At 45.7% G+C, this 21,985-nt stretch overlaps 1 protein-coding gene across 2 annotated transcripts in view; it reads left to right on the top strand.

Moving 5' to 3' along the window:
- met (MET proto-oncogene, receptor tyrosine kinase) overlaps positions 1-20,044 on the top strand; it is a 61,527-nt gene extending 41,483 nt beyond the window's left edge. The window contains exons 11-21 of one of the 2 annotated variants that reach the window (XM_041939010.1): positions 3,061-3,270; positions 6,016-6,165; positions 9,563-9,716; positions 10,538-10,672; positions 12,234-12,494; positions 14,842-14,922; positions 16,628-16,809; positions 16,925-17,034; positions 17,193-17,358; positions 17,483-17,619; positions 19,615-20,044. In XM_041939010.1, coding sequence (XP_041794944.1) covers positions 3,061-3,270; positions 6,016-6,165; positions 9,563-9,716; positions 10,538-10,672; positions 12,234-12,494; positions 14,842-14,922; positions 16,628-16,809; positions 16,925-17,034; positions 17,193-17,358; positions 17,483-17,619; positions 19,615-19,912 — 1,884 coding nt within the window. In that variant the 3' untranslated portion in view covers positions 19,913-20,044. The remainder of the gene's footprint in view (positions 1-3,060; positions 3,271-6,015; positions 6,166-9,562; positions 9,717-10,537; positions 10,673-12,233; positions 12,495-14,841; positions 14,923-16,627; positions 16,810-16,924; positions 17,035-17,192; positions 17,359-17,482; positions 17,620-19,614) is intronic. The other variant, XM_041939012.1, reaches the window with a different exon arrangement.
- The last annotated feature ends 1,941 nt before the right edge of the window (positions 20,045-21,985 follow it).

Raw genomic sequence — 21,985 nt, 5'->3', positions numbered from 1 at the left:
CAGCTCGCTGGGGAGTCAGGTTGGGAAGTGTATGAGGAAGTTTCAGCGATACTTCGACAGAGCTGCTGCTGCTGCAGTCAAAGCGACTCCCCCGGAGACTCAGATATCAATCAGCGTGTTGGAAGTCAGCGTGTTGGGCTGCTTTTTTGGAGCATAACGCACTTTACAGACCAAAGTTCACAGTGCAGTGGTTCCCAACTTTCTTCTTTGTCATCAAGTCGTGGTCCACATAGGGTGGTCCCAAGAGGATTTATTTCACAAAATAAACATATGAATAAAGTGCAGATGGGGCTAAACCTCATGAAATGAGCAGTGCTGCAGAAAGAAAGCACAACCTGTGACAAGAGCATTAACCAAATGTCTTGTGAAATAACCAAACTTGGAAGAAAGTAGTGTTCATGTCGAACCCTGTCACTCTTAGTGAGCAAACTAATAGGAAGCTACAGGAATTGGGGAAAAGTTGCTTATTCTGGCTTTTATAACGGTGTTTTAGAAGGCAAACAGTAGCTTATCTGAAAAAGGTCTGGAGAAGAAAAGTTGTTTCCCAGCCTAGCTTAAAGTCAGATCAGCGCTTTGCTCCTTGTGACCACTGTGAAATTGAATATATGTGTGTGTTTCTGGATCAAAAACTGTGAGACTGCACCAAGGCCAGTATGTCCAGAAGGATCCTCAAGCCCTGCTTCCCTCTCTGCTCTCTCAGTATCAGTCATTGTGAATCAATTAAACAGCCACGGCAACAAGCGCCCACTCACTGAACAGCAGAGTAAATGTGGCATTTGTTGTGTTCAAAGGTTAGGCGCATTGATCTGAGCATCTTTTTTTCCTACCTCCTGTCCTCATGGGACGTGGACTCAAGGACACGTCAGCCTCTGTAGCCCAGAAGACAAACACACTCTATCACCGGCCACCGCAGCGCAAACATCGGCATTGATCTCTCAGCGTGCAGCCGGACGAGTCCGGTTAGTCGCGAGCGCACCTGTGACAGGAACTATCATGCCATCACACTTTTTAACAGCTTTCGTATCGCTCATATCACATTGGTATTTGCTTTGCATGATGAATAAACCACAATTTCTGCAGTGATAGATCACATCCGCCCTTCATCCTCGCCTCAGGTTTCCCACATGGAAGCGAAAATTCTGGAGCAGACTGACGGGCAGAAAAGAGGATGATCGATCACTTTATCAACACCACTGGCCTCTTAACTGCTCCTATTACTGTTTCTTGTCAAGTCATATAAACAACAGCTTTCAGATTAGTGCGCCCATTTATTTCCCATACCTCTTTCAGTCTGTCTGTGATTTCTTGTTTCTGGGAACATTGCCCCAGATCTGGATCCCAGTAACACCCCCGTCTGGATGCTGTTCCCTTCCTGGACGGCTCCTTCCCCAAATTCCCTCCCACTCTGTTTGTGAAACTGTGGACGGATCAGTGACTTTGCTGTTTACTGCACGGTATAAAAGTGTGAGTTTTACAACATGTTGAATTTCAAGCCTTTAACCAACACTGGATTTTGCACTTGTGTGTGTCTTCATGAAATCCTGACAGCTGGGTGAGATGAGCCACATTTTACAGTTTGACAGATTTCAAACAGTGATTGGTTTGGTAACAAAAAGCAGATAATTTGGCGATGAGCCAGTTTAGTTAGATGTGCCAAAGTCAATTATATTTTCTATCATAATAAACAATGAGCAGAAAGTTTCTGACTAAACATTTTAATAGAATGAGTGAGCTGCAGGTATCCAGCTGGTATCTGAGTGTTCAGCACACCAGTCTATATTTGGCTAGTGCTTACATGACCTCTGCCATACTTTCTTCTGCACAAGTTAATTTCCCTTATGTGAGTCTGTGGCTCTGTGCCGCCTTATCAGTACAACGCTGCATTTCCCAAAATAACTGCATGTGGCAAAAAAATTAAGTGAGGAAAGCTCTCAGAGTTCCTCTTTGAGCAGCCGATACAAGGCCGGGTCAAACCTTAACGCAGGCCCAGGAGTTTCAGATCTTTGCCATGTGAACACAGGAGATGTCCCTGTTAGATACCCGTGCTCTCTTCAGACAAGCTGAAACTCTGCCACACCTCAATAAAACAGGGCTTAGGGTGTTTTCTGAGCTTTCTGGCTCTCACTGGGCGGTCTTAATGAGCACAAAAGCTGGGAGGCCTTTGTGGGCTGAATCCAACATGGGATGAAACTCTGTTGTGCCTGCAGGCCACGCGTGTAAACACAGCAGTGGCGTCTCATTCAGTGTGTCGAGTATAAAAAAAGCTACTGCGGATTACTGCTTGCTCGTTCTGCATTGTGACGGAGAGAAGACCTGGAGGGAGGCTTTACTCTGAGCAGAACCTCAGGAAGGTTGCGGTGTTTAATCTCTTTATGTAGGGAGTGTATACAGTGTCTGTGTGCGTGCGTACCGGTTTCATTATACTTTACAGGACCAAAATATCATGAAAAAGTGAAAGGTGTGGAGCAGTTTTGGTCTTTCACCTCTTCATGGGACTAATTGAGATGTATGACCAGGTTAATAGAAGATAGTTTCAGGTAAGGGGTTGATGTTTTGTATGTATGATGGAGGTCAGTGCAGTGCAAGTGCAGCAGTGCAAACCTTTGGCAGTGTTTGCTTGACAATGCTTTAGGGTGCAGAGAGCTTGCACGATGATGTATTCAAAATTTGGAAACATGAATGCTTCTTCTCAATCAGTTACAGTTGAAGTATGGTTCCTGTGCAGTCAAAATGCAATACACACACCCACAGGAACAGCATTTGCATGCACATATCATGATGATATTGGTGGTATTCCTGTATTGTTAGCAAGAAAATAACAATAGTAGAAGAAGACGTGTGCACGTTCTTCACATTAGCTGCAGCACCTACAGGTGGTCGTGTTCCCTTTGGTTGTGCTCATGTGACTACGACCACACGTACATACTCCAGCTTCCCTGCAGACATCAACACGTGTGCGAACAGTATGACTAAACCCCAGCCTGCATTTACACGGAACATGTGAGTGTACCTGCAGGCCAGGTGTGCAGTTTTTCAACCTGTGTCGCCTCTCTCCTCTAGAGCTGCGTGTATGGCGAGAACCGGACCTCCATCCAGTGCACCACACCCTCTCTGGCCAAACTGGCTCTGCAGCCGCCCGTGGTCACCAAGGTGGCGTTCGTCCTGGACGGCTACTCGACGGATCAGTGGGACCTCATCTACGTGGAGGACCCCCTCTTCCAGGACCCCAAGCTCACCTCAAAGGACAACAAAAGCATCGTGGAACTCAAGGTCAGAGAACAGTTTGCGTCCTCGGTCTTCAGCTCCTTTGTAAGGCTGAAAAAAGGCTCAGCTCTAGTTCTAACAGCAGAGGTAAGAGGTCGGAGGTGTGAGCCAGCTAGAGAACTGCACCCTTTGGTAAAGAGTGAACTTTCTGAGAACTCCAGCAGGGCAGACACCTGCAGAAACAGGTGCAGAAACTCAAGACACCAGCAGAAACTCTGTCCGGTTGTTAAGTAAGGACATTAATATTTATGCCCTCTAGAAAATTTCAAAAGCTTAAGAGGCTTCGCAGAACAGCAAGAGCCAACGAGTGGAATCAGAAACCAGACCCGTGCACTGCTCTGCTAGCAAACAAACAGCGCTGCCACGGGTCTGCGGAGCTGCAGTGTTTAACGAACTCCACAGATTTGTGAGACTTTTAAACTCTGCAAACAGCACAGCACTTTATTCTGACTCAGAGCTGCAGTTGGCAGGTTGATGTTCACGCTGCTGGTTGCCTCCCAGTCCACACATTCACACGTACAGCCCTCCATGGTCCAGGTCAAGTTGGGAAGGAAACAATACTGAAAGAAAAACAGGAAGTGGAGTCTGTTTCCCATCGTTTACACCCCCATCCCAGCGTCTCCACCGCTATACATCTCTGTGTATTCTCTCTGTTGACTTGCATTGTTCTGGCTGCCGAGGTCAAAGCTCTTGACATATTAATGCTGCTTTTCAAACAAGCCACCACGTTCCCCAGAGCCTGTTTTAGGAACACAATGAAATACATATTTCTCCTCTTTTCTTTCTTTCGTTTTTTTGTTGACTGCAGCTCGACGGTTTGTGGCAGCTGTGCTGAAACTCTCGCAGGGGATCCTGGCTGCGTTTTTTTTTTTTCCCTTCTTCTTTCGCTCTTTTCCCAGACGTGACCTTGGCCCCGATGCTAAATCCACCACCGACCCAACCTCCACCCCCCCTTCATCCCTCCCTTCAGCCCAGACAAACCCCCAGCTTTTACCCAGGGGGGGATGGTACCAGCCATTGCACCGAAACAGGCCACATTTAACGCCATCTGATAACCCTGCCCTGCAGTGGCCTCCAGTAAGGGGCGAATGCTGGGCTCATTTAGTGCCATCTGATAACTCTCGCTCCAAACTGGCCGCCAATAACCGACAAATGAAGGAATATTTAGCTGTGACTGACAGCTCCGCACCAGTGCGGCGGCAGATGAAAGAACCGGGCTGTTGTTGTGGTTTGGAACGCGGCCATGCTCTTATCGCTGCCGATAACGTCACGGGAGACTGAGAAGCACCTCACTGTTTCAATTACCATCCCAAGTTTATTTAGAGTGAGTGGTTTTACTGAGACGCCGTTCAGATCGTTTGAAAAACTCCTCGCCGTTGTTTGTGCGTACAGTATCGTCACGCCTGCGGCCGGGAAACACGGATTGCATTGGATGATCCCGTTACAAAGTGTTGTCTTTGTGTGCGTCCTAATTGCGAGCAAGTGGGTGAATCGGTGGTTTGTGTTGCTGTGTGGACTGCAGTGTGTGTGTGTGTGTGTGTGTGTGTGTGTGTGTGTGCGTGTGTGTGTGTTTGTGTGTGTGTGTGTGTGTGTTTGAGAGTGCAGGAACAGGTGCGAGCCTCCACTCTGTGTCAAATTGGAAAATCCCAAGCTGTCACGCAAGGAATGTGATCATTCTCTTTATTGCCTTCTGCTGCACTCAAACAAGTGTGTTTATGTGAGAGAGAGAGAGAGAGACTGAGAGAGAGAGAGAGAGAGAGAGAGAGAGAGATGGAGTCAGAGAAACAAGAGTGAACAAGAAGAGAAAGCAAGCGAACGAGACGTAAAGAAGAAAATTAGGCCGCGTTGTGCTTTCGCCATTTCCCGTCAGCACACGCTCACTGAGTTGCACGCGCTCACGTGGACGATGGCTGTGTTTGCTTCCAGTCAGATCTCAGAGGGGGGGGGGTGTTTGCTGCCATCCCAGCAGAGGTCACACGAACAGAATGAGCTGCTCTGTCTTACTCATATCAGAAGCAAGCAAGCAGCTCATGCTCGGTCCTTTTCGATCACGATGAATCACTCTGAGCTCTGCCAAGAACAGAGATCTGCACCTAATTTCCTTCACTCAGGATGCTTCTGCTCTTCCAACCCGGTCGAAGCCTTCTGTTATGTCCTAAACAAGCCACGGCGTCAGACTATAAAACCTCTGTAATTTTGTCAACCATGTGCACATCTCACTTATTGAAAAGTCCTATAAATACGGTAAGATATCTACTTTAGCCCCCCGTCCATCCCCAAACAGCCCCCACACAGTGTGCATCCTCCACTGTGAACAAACAAAGTGCCTTGTGAAGGATTTGCAAATCTTTTTAGGAACGTGCATCATACAGGCAGAACATCTGTATGATAAGGTCCTTCATCTTAAAACAGGGTCCCTCCACATAACAGGCCAATAGCACAGAGCCCCCCCCCCCCCCCCCCCCCCCTCTCTTTGTCTTCTTACTGTGCAGATTTCCAAAAGTACATGCATTCACTTATTTTCACATGGAATTTTTTGTTCGTTCCATCTACTATCTGGACACACTGACCTTTGACCTTTCAGTAATAGTCACTTGCTATGCTGCAGGCCTGGAAGTTGACCCTTTTGCAATTGTCGACTCTCACAGGTCTCTCTCCCCCTGTTTCTCAATCCATTTCTCCTCCCTTTTTGCCATCCTTCCTTCCATCGTCGTTTATTCTCTCCACCTCTCGCCCTTCCCTCCGCTGCAGGGTGACCGGATGGACAGGGAGGCGATGAAGTGTCAGGTTCTGACCGTTTCCAACCACAGCTGTGAGAGTCTGACTCTGGTTGGAAACACGCTGGAGTGCACCGTTCCCACCGAGCTGCAGGCCGCCACCTCCAAGGAGCTGCAGGTGGAGGTGAGACACACACACACAGACGTGTTCACCCAGCCAGACTGCAAACACATACATGGGAGTTCACACACAGGTGCACACACCTCCAGTTGGTCAACAACACTTTCTTTAATTAAGATGGCCTTTTGTATAAAGAAACACCCAGCTCACCACAAACACACATCCACGCCCAACCACACACACACACACACACACACACACACACGTATCCTCTTCAGTCCACTCAATAGAGGTCTTGTTCCAGCTTCCCTGCATGTTGACAGCAGAGAGAAGCTTCAGTGTGTGTTTGAAGTAGTATTTGGATGGCTGTGCGGTGTGTGTGTGCGTGTGTGTGTCAGGGTGTGTTAAACTTATTGTTGCTCATGTTAATTTAATTTGCGTGTTAGTGAATTAGCTCATTATCCTTTTAAAGAAAAGAACAGAAGAGCATGCAACAGTTTTCCAATCGTAGCGAGCGTTTTACAGACATATCTGTATGTAAAAAAGCAACGTCATTTATTAACTTTTAAACTCTCCCCTGTCAGTCTGATTTTCTTTCCAATTCAAATTAGCTTGTTTTAAACACTGAAAGGACTGAGAGCCCAGACTGATCATGTCTGACAGCGAGGCTTTTGATGTCTGAACTGAAATACCCTCTATCAAACGTCGTCTCCGAGGTGGATGATACAACACAGCAGAGATCCATGAAGCAGCTCATAATGCATGTGCATGAAAATTCCCCTTTGTTTGTATTATCGGGCTCATGAAAGGAATTTTAGCAATAAAAGGTATCATCATATCACAGCGCCTGCTGCAGGAGGAAGAGGCTGAGCAAAACATAGCACACAGTGGTGATAGACAGGCAGAGTATGTGCACTAAACTTCAGTTCTTTAACACGATTATTTTTTGTGTATTTTATTGAATCTGACTTCATTTCAAACTAATAAGTCAGGTTTTATTCTGTCCGCCTCCTGTTTTATATTTATTTAATTCCAGGCTGACGGTAATAAAACAGAAAGTGCAGACAGACTTCACTGTGAGTTTTCTGACGCCGGTAACAGGATCATTCTGCCACACTGAGCTCTTCATTCTGCGCTCTGGGATCTTCATGGAAAACACCACATTCCTTCAGTGTTCCAGATCATTTACAGGAGACTTCAGTGACTCTCCTGTCCTAATGCAGCCCCTTATAAAACCGGCTCGGGGAGAATTTATTGCACGGCGTGTTGAGTGAAAGGGCTCAGCATCCAGCTGTCTTGTCACTTGAATATAAGTCAAGCATCCTGTGAGTCGTGAGAAGGGGACGAACAGTATGGAGATGTGGAATGAAACCGCCACGCTCGCTGTCTCATTGACGATGAAGCCGTTTAAACACGATAGATTTCTTAGATTTGACTCCTGTCACTCAAAAGAAGATATCAGTGATCATAAAACATTGAGAAATTAGTTTTTAAAGAGTCTCTCCAGCAGTTCAGTTTCTCACCTACCTGCAGTGATGTACAGTTGTACTCCAGGACCCTGTGACGTCACTGTTGGTCGTGGTTGCGGGTGCGACAAAGAACCTCTGACCACACAGATCAGAGTGTGGTCAGAGGTGAAAACAGACGTACAACTTTTCAGCCGGAGAAACACTGAATCAACCTGGTGAAAGTGGTCTTGTTATAACCTTTATTCTCATCAGTAAATACATAGAAATGATTAAACTCACTGTATGTGACAGTGTTATAGCCTGTGGTTCGTCGTGCTCCATTGAAAACTCCCAGTTCAAGGGAAAAACTGCTAGTTTGTTGCCTTTTTTCTCCCCCAAGTCCATTTCTTTGTTTTTTTTTTGTGGATACCTGGCTAAATGTACGCACCACAGCCGCATGTCAACGTATTTCCAGCAGCTTAAGTTTGACAGCAGGAAATGTTCCAGTGATCCAGAACATCAAAACTGGACCAAAAACATTGGATGATGTTTAGCGATCATAGACGAGGTAGAAAGACCAATTTCATCATCAGATTTTGTGCTCTGGGGGCTCCTCTGGAAGTTTTTCATCGTTGTTTGCAAGAAATGGCCTCCAAACATCCCTGTAGGTTATACAAGGTTTGATAAGAGCAACGTCTAACCTTTATGATACAAACTAATATTAGATGCTGAGCTGGAGGCGTCCTCATGTCATCCTTAACGACAGTATCTGCCGCCTCCTGGCGAAACAGCGGCGTGCTCCAGACCAGACGCTATCAGCCTCATCACTGTTGACTTGTGAACTGGCCTTCAGAGGAAAGCCTTTATCTCAGGGGATGGTCAGCCAATATCCCTCAGCACCGCCATCCTGCATACACACACACACATTCATATATCCCCTTCCTCCAGACATGCCCAGATACACGCTTATGCACACACACACCGTCTGCAGCAGCAGACAGCAGCAGAAACCTCATTTCCACTAAACCTAATAATGGCAAAAGCAATATCACTGATGTAATCTGCCTCCAGACTGTGGCAACAGACTGTGTGTGTGTGTGTGTGTGTGTGTGTGTGTGTGTGTGTGTGCGTGTGTGTGTGTGTGTGTGTGCATGCATGCGCGTGCACTCAAACGTGTGTGTGTTATTGCATACCATATGTCTGAATGCCAGTTGCATGCCTTTTAGATGCTTGCATGTGCACCATATATACCACGCACAGCATGCTGTATGTGTCACGTAGGCAGTGGTAGTTGGTGTTTATCGAGCAAACGCCTTCATGCAGCGCAGTGTGTGAGAGTTAAGCAGTGACACACTTCTGAGTGCCACAACAGGCAGTGATTGGACAGCAGCAGACACTTGGTGATGCTCTCAGGCCTCTGCTGCTGCAGCCGTCGTCGACTTTCACGTCTTTTTGCCTTCAGTCTGCTCTTCAGCAAGGCTGAGCAAGAAACAAACACGCCTGCTCAGTTGGATCGAGCCAGGGTGGTTTACATACATGCAACCCAAAAACAGTCCACTGTTAAAAATACATCCTTGGTTGTTATTGGTTGGTTCACCCAGCATGGATTTAAACATCGTCAGACACCATTACAGCTGGAAGTGAGAGCACTAGCTACACTGTTTCAGTTCACATCCATCGTGGTGAGTTGAAACAGTGAAAAACTGCAATATTTCTGATGCAGACATGTACTCTGAGTCAGGCCGGCTGGATCCTGCAAAGAGATGTCAGACAGACAACTTTTTTCTCTAGACGTGTATCATTATAATTTGATATTTAGATTAATGTTTTTATATATAAAACAATCTAATTGTTAAATTTAGGGTTTAAAATGATGCATTATGCAAATGAAAATGTACCATAAGTCACCTCTGACCGCCCGATGGATGGAGGAGAGTTCAGTAGTAATGACTGGTGTTATTAAAATTCACTTCCTTCACTCTATGACGACTGAACCTCTCCGCTTCTCGCAGTGGCGCCAGGCGGACTCCATCAGGCACCTGGGCAAGGTGACGCTGGCTCAGGAGCAGGACTACACAGGCCTCATCGTGGGCTGCGTGTGCGTCAGCCTGCTGCTGCTGCTGCTGGGAACTCTGCTCATGTGGAGGAGAAACAAACACATCGATGGTAAGAGCAGAGAGGTCAAAGGTCGCTTCACTCCACCAGCGTCTGACATCCTGAACTCAGTTTTTAATCTCAGACAGTGGCCGACTGGCGTTGATTTCTCAGTAATGTTATGTTTATCAGACTGTTAAGAAATGTGTGGCAGGAATATCTTAAACTATTATATTAATAATAAAAATATTTTGTGATAAGAAGGTCGCCGCACAAGTTAGTAAAAATTGTGAAAATCTGCCAAAAAGAATGAAATACGTGACTCAGGATGATAATGATTAATACAAAAACATAATTTATCTGTCACAAATAAGAGGAAAAGAAAGTTATGAGGTTAGTGACATATAGTTTGATATATAGAGACTTTAAACTTATAATATACATATTTTATACATGTATATTCTTGTGGCGTGATGCCGTATATCAGTGACAAGTCAGTCATAGTTACAAGTATTTTATATTTTGAAGAAGTTGAATGAAAAAGTTCATTGACCCCAGCCCTGGTAGGTGTGCTGTGTGTGTGTGTGCGTGTGTGTGTGTGTGTGTTCATATATTTGCGTACTTGCTGTGTGTCTTTTCTAACCTGTGTGCATGTGTGTCTGCTGGGTTTTGTTTTGCCTGGTGGGTTTACAGGAAGTTGGTGCGTGGGGCGCACTGGTGAACCGCTTTGCCTTCCGTAGTAATTCTCTCATCTCTCCCCCTCCCCTTTGTCTCGCTCTTCATCTTCATCACCCTCACTTCCCTCACTCTCTTCCTCCCTGTCTCATCTACGCGCTCCTTATCCCCTTATGTCTCTGTCATTCCTTCTTCACCCCCCCTCCCTCTACTTCTAGATCTGTCTGAGGTGTGGTATGATGGCCGGGGTCACATCCAGCATCTGGACAGGCTGGCTAACGCGAGGAGCGTCAGCCCCACTAACGAAATGGTCTCCCACGAGTCAGTCGACTATAGAACAACCCTGCTGGAGGGTACGTCAACCAGATAAGCCCCTCCCCGCCCCCCACCTGACATCTTCCTCCCCACATCCCACCTCCCTCCCTCCCTCCCATCTACCTGCTTCCCTCCCTGTGGGGCTGAACGCTGTGCTGGAGGTGCATGCCTTACATCTTCTGAACTAACCCCCGTAGCCATCAGGAAATGCCCAGCGTAGATCATCGTGACCCCTCAAATAATGATTGAGTTTTCATGTTGCACCCAGGAGGTGCACTTAAATGAGCTCAAGCAGTCTTTGAGTACTACATGAGTAATACTTGAGTGTGCTTGAAGTGTAAATTAGTTGCTTAATTGGCAGAACTGAACTACAAGCTGAAGTCCACCAGTGAAAATCAGGATTCATGAGCATCAAAACACACTCGCAGTACAACTGTGTGAAACTATACTTAAATATACTTAAAATGAAGTAATATTGAAGTACACTTTCATTATTGCTCACAGTGTATTAAAAGTATTAGTACAATTTATAATACACTTACAATAAAGTACACTTTTTTGAAAACCCACTTTAAGTACTACAGAATAAGTAGCATAATTAGAACTTAATGACATTTATTTAGTACACTTTAAGTACACTTTTTAAAAGTTTTTTTAAATCAAGCACAAATAGTAGAAGTGTACTTGTAATGACTTTTCACTAAAGTAAAATATTTTTTGACCATCTAAGAGCACCACTAATGCCATGAGACTAAAACAATGTACTATAAAAGGCTAAAAAGAGATAGAGCTGTGGGTTTGTGGGTTTGTCACTGCGAGAGAACTCTTACATATCATATGCTGTGATTTGATAAATTATTAGAAAAATAGTAACTAGTGGAACTTTACAGACAACAGGTTGTGTTTTGCATAATGTGGCCTGTTGATTCAAGCAGTCAGACACTGAATCTTAACCTCCCTTCAGTGGGTTTGTCTGCTGCAGACTGAGTTTGTCTTCTGTCACTTCACCAAGTGTGAGCACAGTCTCAAACCTGCTGGTGAGACGTGGATGATTCTGTGCTCTCGTCACAAGTTGACCAACCACACTTTGATGGAGTCTTTAGAGGCACCTGTGGCTTTGGTTTCCTAAGCTTGAATCCTGAGGGCGTGAGAGGGGCTCCATGTATTATGATCCCGAGGATGATGGGCAAAGCAATTTTCCTTCTGCTAAAAAGTGACTTGAAAGGCTTAAAATCTGAGAAGATAGTCTTACTAATGAACTAATGCTTGTCCTCAGGGAGAGTTGAGCAGGATCAGTGGCTGCAAATGCATGTACAGTCCATATTTGAGCTCTCTGTTTATGTCTGTAAGTCCTCTGTGTCTTCTCTTCTGGATAAAATTTGGATATTTTTGCTTGCATTTATTTTCCTTCCACTTGCAGCATCAGGGGAGAAATCAGAAACTTTGTTTTTCCAGCTCAGCCACCCTCCATCACAGTCTCGAGTTGCTCTCTGCCTTTGTAGACTTCCCTTTCTAACCATGCAACACACCTTGACCACTGGAGGCCCCGCTGATACAGTCGCTGACCTTTCACCCCCTCCATCTCCTTTGCTCCTGCAGATCAGGGCACCGACAGGCCGGAGACATGCCGGGCTGCTCCTCCCATCTACGGGGGCAACGGCGAGCTGCTCTCTCCTCGACTGGGGGCACTGGGAGGTGGGATGGGTCTGGGAATGGAGGGCGAGCTGGTGTCACCCTTACTGATGGCCCCGGTCCACATCGACCCGTCCTGCCTCCACCCAGACCTGCTAACTGAGGTGCAGCACGTGGTGATCGCCAGGGAGCAGCTGCTGCTCCACCTCAACCAGGTCATCGGCAGAGGTCAGTCCCAGAAATGCTTTCTTTACTGTTAGAAAAGATAATTTTTAAATATTCCACATCACTAGGTCTCTCTTCTGGTGCTCAGGTGTTTTTGTTTTTTATGCATCACATGTTGCTCAAACAGTTTATTTTATTGTAGATGTGTTTTATTGTCTGCTCATCAATGGTGCTGCTTGTGACAGCTGCCCAGTTCTTCCTCTATATAGGGTTAGGGTTAGGGTTAACCCTTCTAAGCAAGGGGGAAATGTAAAATGCATTGTTTCCTGTGCATTTTCTGGCAAAAATATTCCAGGAAAGAGCTAATGGCTGCACACTCTTATGTAGTTGAAAATGTTATATATAAAGATCCAGTCAAGGCAAAATGCTGCGTCAAAGCTTTTAAAGCATAGATGCAGAAGTGTGCAATCATTAATCCAAGTGCCAACAATGTCACAACCTACTCAGGGCATGAGGGGGATGCAGTGCTTCTGATGCTCTGTTATCACTGAGGAATGCATTAAAGAGCCTCATGAGGGGGGTTCATGGCTTTTTATAGCAGCTACAAATGGATGTGCATCATCATAAATAACAATGAAAAATAAAAGAGAATGAATTCGTTAAAGCATGAACGATTGTCAGACCGATCAGTGTCTGCCTAAAAACAATTATTTTGTAAAGGCACCATCAGTGTATTCATGCACTACATTTGCAGCTGTAGCTAATCGACTGAGCTGCTCCACAGAGCTGAGATCAGATCAAATACTCACACACAGTCTTAATCGTAGCCACGATTGTTGCTCTGCCGTTCCTGCGTCAGTTCATTCTTATTTTGGACTGTTGCACTGCAGGGCTAAGCTTCCTGTATCGTATCAATCACTACATATTTGTACGTTTTTACACAATATTGAGACATAGAGAGAGTAATTTAACTCGCATAGGCTGTGCAGATATTTTTATGTTTGCATTAAGAAAGGAAAAAAGTGCAACCACGTGGAAAATCATCCAGAATCTTAAAAAAATCGTGTTTGTAACTTCTGACCTGCTAAAAAAGAGGAATAATAATGAAAACCTTATTTTTTTTGCAAACAGTTCATGATGGAATTATAACTGATGTGGAGTGAAACTATTATCCAGCGATCTTAGATCAAATTTGGGGTTTATGTAAAGCTATACAAAAGCTTAAGTCGCCCTCAAAGAGCTTAATTGCCTGCTTCATCAAACCGCAAGCTCGACATGGAGACGCGAAATCACCTCATATTGTGCCGTTTAAGTAGGCGGGTCAGGCCCCTAGATCAGATTTAACATGGAGAGGAGAAAGACCCCAAAACAGCCCTGTGCCCCCTCAGCTGAATTATCCCCTGAAGAAAAGAGCCTTGATTTCGAGGCAGGAGTTTTAAAGTGGCGTAGGATGATTTGTTCACAGCTAGTATTCCCAGGGTCCATTGTTGGGAGTCGTAATCCAACACCCTCAACCATCTGCGAGGACGTGATAGGAGAACGCCGCGCTCATTTTATTCCTGCACCCCTCCCAGTCTGGGCCAAGCCCTCGTGTCTTAAGAGATATAATTCAATAAAATGCACAATAACTCAAGGAGGTTTGGCATAGGCTATTAGCTTGTGGGGGTATTAATGAATAAAGCTTCGTACTGGGTTACTTGCGGGGGCAGATTTACTGTGAGAGTGACGGCAACTTGAGATAATCAGAATTAGCTGTTAAAGGTGTGAAAGCATGCAAAACACACATGCAAGAGTCAGAAATGTTTTCAAAACCAGAACAATAAAGCTGCACGCACTAAATGAAAGCACCTCCATCCTTCTGTTCCAGACTTTAATTTCTATGTGTCAGCGGTGGACAGAAATATTTTTATCTGATTTGTGGAATTGCTGTGATCACGGAGCCAACTGGCAGCACGCATGTTCTTAATCACGGGGCTTTGTCGAGAAGAAGGCTTCAGCAAGCCAAGATATGAATGAATGATGCTGACTGCCTGCGCCGTCTTCCCGCAAGTTGAGTTGCTAATTTAGATGGAGCCATGTAGCTGCTACCTTTCAAAGAAAGATGTAGAAACTGTGGTTTACTCACTCATCTATGAAGGCATGGAACACATGATCAGAATCAGGAGTTTATTGGCCAAGCATGTTCACACGAAGGAGCTCTCTGCGTGCATCTGTGCTGTGCCACGATAAATGTGCATGCTCGAGTGATGTTTCCCGGCCATGGTGGAATTCATCTGACACGGGCCCAGCTGATGTCGTTCACCTGCCTCACAGCTGGACCTGAACGCGGCGCATGTCATGAGCTGCTGTCTTCTATCTGGAAGGACGCACTGACGCTCATTCTGACTAATGCACCGTGTTGTTCCTGCAGGTCACTTCGGCTGTGTTTTCCACGGTACTCTGCTAGAGCCAGACGGCCAGAAGCAGCACTGCGCCGTCAAGTCCCTGAACCGTAAGTACAAACCACCCCACGCCTTTATAGGTTAGCTTCCAGAAACAAGGCAAGTTTTCATCTTAACTGAAACAGTTTGCTCAGCGTAAAAGCTGCTTCTCAGTTATACCCTTTTGCACACATTCATTCAAACCGTCTTCCCAGTGCAACAGCAGCTTCAGCAGTTTTTTTGGAGAGGTTTAGGGGTGATGTGTCCACCTGAAGTGATTAGCGTAGAGCGCTGTCATTACAGCTCAAAGCTGAAAATTCAGAAACGTCTTATTACACATTTTCATTTAACCGGCTATTGTTGCAGTGTCTCATGCTTTGCTGTAAATCAAACGTGGTAAACTGATATTAGTTGACTGCTGACTGCATGCCATCTTTATGTGCTGTCTTGTCATAAACTACAATTTACAAAAATGCGCCTGACCTCCTGATGTTTGTTTTATGGTTCTTTTTATTGGGCCTGAGGAGTCCCGATTTATGACTTTACAATCAAATGCAACAAACACACACACACTCACACACTCTCTCCTTTCCCTTCAAACAAATTCACATCCAACCACAATTATTCCATCCTACATCTTCTTATGTTGCATACTTATTGTATGATATCACAACGCTCCAATAGCATTACGGCCCTCATCTCATCAGAGCCCTGAATCCCTTTTGGCTGAGCTGATGGTGATGAACGAGTGTCTGATGGTGAGGACGGCATTAGGGTCCCCCCTAATCGTGTAACCTGTCAGTTGGACCAGAGAGATTGATGCTGGAGTAATATGGAGGGAAGCTCAGAGCAGCCACAAGGAGCCACCAACCATAGAGGGATGGGATGAGCTCGGCCTGCTGGGGTTTGGTCCGCTGGGATTTGAGCCCTTTATTACGTTTAGTGATTTCTCAGGGCACCGTGTCATTGTTTTTGTCTTCTTTTGTTATATTTGAGACCTTGAGTTGATGTCCTCATATAACTATTACTAGGACAAGTAGTAGACGAGCCAAATACACATACTGATGATGAGCAGAATGATCAGTGGATGAAAGAGAAAGGAATAACCATCCTCCACTCAACAATAACGTAATATTCCTCTTTAACGTTCAGGCTCTCACATCAAATGTCCTCTCTCTTTATCTTTGGGGTTTAGCCTCAGTGTACGACCAGTCAGCTGCTTTCTCCAGACGTAAAGAGCTTCCATCTATAACCCGATTACAGCGGAGTCACTGGGGCCAAAGTGCGGGACATCAGAAGCAGGGATGCAATTGGCAAATGGGAGTATGTCTTAGGTCAGGTCTGGGCGAGGAGAGCCGGACTCACAGGAAGTGCGATGTCGGTGCAAGCCTGGCCCACTGTTTCTGTCAGCATTCTCCCCCTCTTCTGCTCTCTGCATGTTACCGTTTGCAAGGACACCATCGCTGCATTCACGATTGTGGTTTAAAGAACTGCAAACAAGTCAGAGCGGTTTTTTTTCCCCCCATACCAGAATGATAACGCATGCAGCCAGACCTAAAACGAAGGGTGAGGACGTGTGGTCTGGTTTTGCAAGATGAGGATGAGGATATTCATGGAGGTTTACTTATTTATTTACCTCCTATTAGAATTGTCATCCTTTTTTCTGTCAGCACAGCCGAGTTGCCTCCACTGTTGTCCTCTCCCTGCTCCTCACTAGCTCTAGAACCTGAATCTGTTTCTTCATGTCCAACGTTTTAATTTCTTCTCTCTATAAAGGCATCACAGATCTGGAAGAGGTGTCCCAGTTCCTGAAGGAGGGGATCATCATGAAGGACTTCAGCCACCCGAACGTTCTCTCTCTGCTGGGAATCTGCCTGCCGCCAGAGGGCTCGCCACTGGTGGTTCTGCCCTACATGAAGCACGGCGACCTGCGCAACTTCATCCGCGATGAGGGACATGTACGGCAACACACAAAATACATGCATGCCTGTCGTCATTTATTCACAGCACATATTGCTACATGTAAGGCATCCCTGCTCAGAAAGTGCAATCCTCTGATGCTGTTTCCTGCAGAACCCGACTGTGAAGGACCTGATGGGCTTCGGACTGCAGGTGGCCAGAGGGATGGAGTATCTGGCCAGCAAGAAGTTTGTCCATCGGGACCTAGCTGCCAGGAACTGCATGTGAGTTCACATTTATTCATCAAGTGTCAGAGCAAACTACAACAGATCAAACTAAAGTAGAGTTAAATACAGCTGGGGAAGGAAGAAAGGGCAAGAGAAGAGAAAAGGGAAAAAAACAGCACAATAGAAAGTCATTTGTTCTTGCTTTGCGCTGACAGGTTGGATGAGAGCTACACGGTGAAGGTGGCAGACTTCGGCCTGGCGAGAGACGTCTATGATAAAGAATATTACAGCGTCCACAACAAGAGTGGAGTCAAGCTGCCCGTCAAATGGATGGCTCTGGAGAGCCTGCAGACACACAAGTTCACCACCAAGTCGGACGTGGTGAGGAAACCGTGATGTCACAACACCCAGTTCTTCAATTCTTTTACATTCAAACAGAAACGTGCAAAATGACTTCTTTAAGCTGTGCTATGATGAGCTCATTTTATTATTTTTTTCCCCATAGTGGTCATTTGGCGTGTTGCTATGGGAACTGATGACCCGTGGAGCTCCACCGTATTCTGACGTGAACTCCTTCGACATCACCGTGTACCTCCTGCAGGGGAGGAGGCTGCTGCAGCCCGAGTTCTGCCCCGACGCCCTGTGAGTGCACACACACATTTCTATATAAACACTTTTCATTCACCTCCTCTCGCAAAGTGCCACGGCTCGGCTAGTGTGAGTGATACACTGTGAAGCTGCACTTAAAAACGTCTTGAGGAGAGTCTGAAAGCTGGAGGGAGCAGCGGGGGGAAAACAGTGCAGGTGAGAGAGCTGCAGAAGTCATAAATAAAACCCACTCAAGTTTAGGCCATCCATCATCTACCTCAGCGTGAGTCTGAAACACACTCACAGCTCCTCAGTCTCTTCAGTCGAGCATTACACCTCATCGCAGCTGTGGGTCATATAAAAGTCACTTTTCTTGCTTCACCACAAAACACGAAGCGAGTTTTAAATGGAAATCCAAAGCCGGTATTGTATTTCTTTTTTATTTGTCTCGTCCTGTTGCTAAGCACTTGCTGTTAAAGAACACCCATCATACTGAACCGCGCTGGCAGGGCTGAGCTTCCCTTTTTCTCTTGAATTTTCTGTCAGCAGAGTTTTTTTAGTTTTCTTTGGACGTGTTCACGTCAGGGTTTGCCAGGCAAATCTGCCGACATGCTGCGGCGAAAGCAGACTGTTTAACTGTTTCAGGTGAACTCGCCGATCGCTGTGCGCTGAACGTCTTTCACAAAATGCATCGTTTCTGCTGATAACGTCTTGCCACTTCCCGACAAGGCCAAAAGCAGCCTCTATTTTGTGAGCAGTGAGTGATATAGAGAAGCAAAACATACAGTTTTGTGTATAAAAATGTCACATCTGCGGAATGTGAGCTGTCCTTAAACTCTGACCCGCTGGTTCGGTGAAACGGATGCCAAGTGTGATCTCATACCGGGCCGATAACATCACGAGGTGCGCCTCATGTCTGCAGTGTGTGTGGAAATTACAGGGGAGTGGGAGTGTTCAGGTGAGGGAGGCAGAGGCCCGAAGTTAAACAGAGACATCGGGAGGTGATGCACGTCTGCAAACATTCCCGCAATTCTTCTGTTTTGGTGATAGCGGTCGCTGGCAGATAGCTTGGATGTGTGGTGATGGGGCCGTTTCTCTTCATTTCCAACAATGATAGGGCGGCTCTGCCAAGTCAGGAACAGGAAAATAACAATGGCGATACCAGAGGTGTCAGGGTAAAAAGGTTTGTTGGAAAATGATAAAAGTGACAGATTGTCGGTGTGAAAGTCAAACTTATCTTTGAGACACATTGAAAGAATTAGCAGACGAATAACACCAGTAAGAACTTGTGTGTTTGTGGACTAATGAGAGACGAGTGACAACTATTTATAATAATAATAACTTTATTTATGTGGCACCTTTCATGCAGCGATGAGACTCAAAGTGCTGACCAAAACAGAATAACAATAAGTGAAAGAAAGCAAAAATAGCAATATTAATAACAACAGTTTGATCAGAATTCAGTAAAAAGGGAAAGAGAGTTAGCTGTTCTCAGATCTGAGGGGAGGATATCTCCAGGCCATAAAAACGAAAGCAGCCGGATTGGGACACTTCAGGAACTTCTCTGCCTCAGAGAAAGGCAGCGGAAGAAGAACAATCCAATAAAATGAAAATGTTGGCTAATGGATGATTTATCGTTACAAGAGGAGAAGCTCAACAAGGAGTCTAAAAATGCAGCAGATGTCTCGTTTACTGCGATAGAAATTACAGAAAAGCAGAAAATAGTCAAATTTTGAAGCTGGAAAAAGTAAATGTTTAGAATTTTTTACATGTTAAAAGACTTGAATGATTGATTATCAAAGTATTTTACTTTAATATATTTACTGCAATTTCCCAGCTTGGGATAAATAAAGTATATCTATCTATCTATTTGATGGTTAGTTCTCAGTTTATTGACTCATGATTAGTATGCACCCTACTGAAATGAACCCACATCAGTGCCGTCATTGCTTCTTTACCAGCTGTAGTTATTGAAATATGCTAACGCTAATAGCTTTAGCGTGTCCTGCCTGAGCTTCGTCTGACTCCTCTGCCCTCCTCTTCCTCCAGCTACACGGTGATGATCGAGTGCTGGCACCCGAAGCCGGAGCGGCGGCCCTCCTTCTCCGAGCTGGTGTCTCGCATCTCCGCCATCTTCTCCAGCTTCAGCGGGGAGCACTACGTCCTCCTCAACACAACCTACGTCAACATCGACAAGATGAGCCCTTACCCCTCCCTCCTCGCCTCCTCCTCCACCGCCACCACCGCCTCCTCCTCTTCGTCTTCCTCTTCCGACCCCACCACCTCCTCGTCCCTGCCGACTCAGTCCCCCCTCTTTTGCCACGTGGAGCGAGACTGCTGTACCTGAGAGGGGACAATGGAGGTGTGAAAGGCAGGCGGGAAAAGACTCAGAGATTGAGAACGAGAGCAAGGAAGAAAGCAGTGAGGTGATGAAGAACTACTGTATGTACTCGCCAAACACTGGACGCTGTCTGCTGGGGAAAAAACACAGTGTATATAGATCATCCACCTTTGACCTTCTCAAGCATCCCCGAACAACAGGATCCACCGTGAGCTATCGGGCCGACCTCATCGACCTTCCGGACCTTTCATCGACCCCGAGGAGCCGATCAGCCTTCCTGCGTCCTCCAAGAGACAATTAGGCCCAGGAACTCATCCTCGAAGACTCCCAGCAGACAAAGCCACTGTCACAGAAGCACAACGCTATCCGTCAAACACCCACAAAGTCTCACCGACCGCTGCACCCAAGCAGGGAGAGGCTAGATTTTATGTTTCCGCTCTCCCCTGGGCGCCATGTGCTTCGATATGCAGACGTGGCTCGGACCTTTCTCGCTGTCTGTAATGTGAATGTTTGACCAATGGCCGTGCATTGTGTCGTGTAGAAAATATCACACCTCCACACACTGTAAACATGACATGCGTGCCACCCTCGCATGCCCTGCGCCTGCACTCGGAGTGAAAGAAGCCTGGTTTTGATCGATTGTGGCGCCTCGGGTAAGTAAACCAAGGCTCTCTGGGGGTCTGTAACAGGGGAAGGGCAGTGTAGGTGTGAGGCGGGACGTGGAAAAAAAAACCTGCTGCCTGTGTGCAGTTCACTGGATGTTTTATTTGTGTAATTATCTTCAGACGATTAGCTTTTGATGTGCTCAGAAAAAAAAGCCTCGCCGTGACTCACCTGTGTGAAAGCCCCAGATGTTTCCACGTGAAAAGGGTTAGAAGTGCTTTTTATTTTCCTTTTTTTTTTTTTCTTAAACCTGAAGCGTCTCTTCATGTCAAAACAGTACAACTTTAACATGCACACGCTTGACAGCTTTGAGGTTTTCTTGGAAAGAAGAAGAAATACGAACCGTAGCCTCTGGTTTTTCTGTCGGCTGATTGTCTGTTCAAGTCGCTCACGGTGTGTCCGCTCTGTGTCTGTTCTGTGTAACTTACATTTTATTGATGGAGAACATGCTGTAGCTGATAAAAGACACACTTGACAAAGGACATGAGCGTTTGCAGCATGAAGTTTTTTAACTCACGTTTGGTTGATTTAAGCAGAAACCTGAAGGTTAATCTGCACTATTTTAATAATTGAACAAACTTTGCTCCAATCTTGGAGCCCAGCGGCTAACATCTGACAACAGTTTGGCCTGTGGGGGCAGCAGCCAGTGTTTCAGGGCTTTGAGTGCTGCAGCGGGCCAAGACTTCCTCCTCCTCCTCATCAGATGATGAGATTTAATTTTCTTCTGTTCTCCACACAGGCTGTTTACCTGCATGCAACCAAAGCTCAAACGTGATTCTGCATTCATATGCAGATTTCTGTTTCTAGAGATAAACAAAGAGCTTGTTGGTCCCCGTAAAACTGCTTTCAGTCCAGCAGGGTGTTATTATGTGAGTATCAGTGACAGCTGTGTATCACTGTATCTTTATGAGGACTGTGCATCAAGTCATTATGAAGAAATGTTCTAATGTTAAAAGAGCAAACCAGCGTGTTTGCAAAGTTTAGCTCCTTAACCACAACTCATGTACAGACCGTTTCACAAAGCATGCTCCAGGCAGACACTGGCTTCCGTTCATATCGTAAAGTATGAAAATCAATGAAAAGATTTCTGAAACGTGCTCGACTTGTGTAGTCAACATCAAGTCTCTATCAAGTGTGTCAGTAAGTGTGTATTACATGACCAACTAATGATCCCATCAACTACTGATGACTGAATAGCTGAATGGGGCCCCTGAGGATTTATTTTTGATGGCGGCGACGCAACATGTAGCCAAAAATTGTATAAAAATCCTCATCAGTTTGCTCTAGTAATCCAATACTAATTTCCTGAATAAAAAGTTTTACATGTATGACTGAAATATGATAGAAAATAGGCAAACGTCTGCTTCCTTCAGCGTATTTTCTATGTGCGATTATATGATGATGGATTACACAACG

Source organism: Chelmon rostratus, chromosome 6, assembly GCF_017976325.1.
Source record: "Chelmon rostratus isolate fCheRos1 chromosome 6, fCheRos1.pri, whole genome shotgun sequence".
NCBI classification, from domain to species: domain Eukaryota; kingdom Metazoa; phylum Chordata; class Actinopteri; order Chaetodontiformes; family Chaetodontidae; genus Chelmon; species Chelmon rostratus.
Note: the sequence above shows the minus strand (reverse complement) of the source record. Positions and strands in the feature narration are given on the sequence as shown.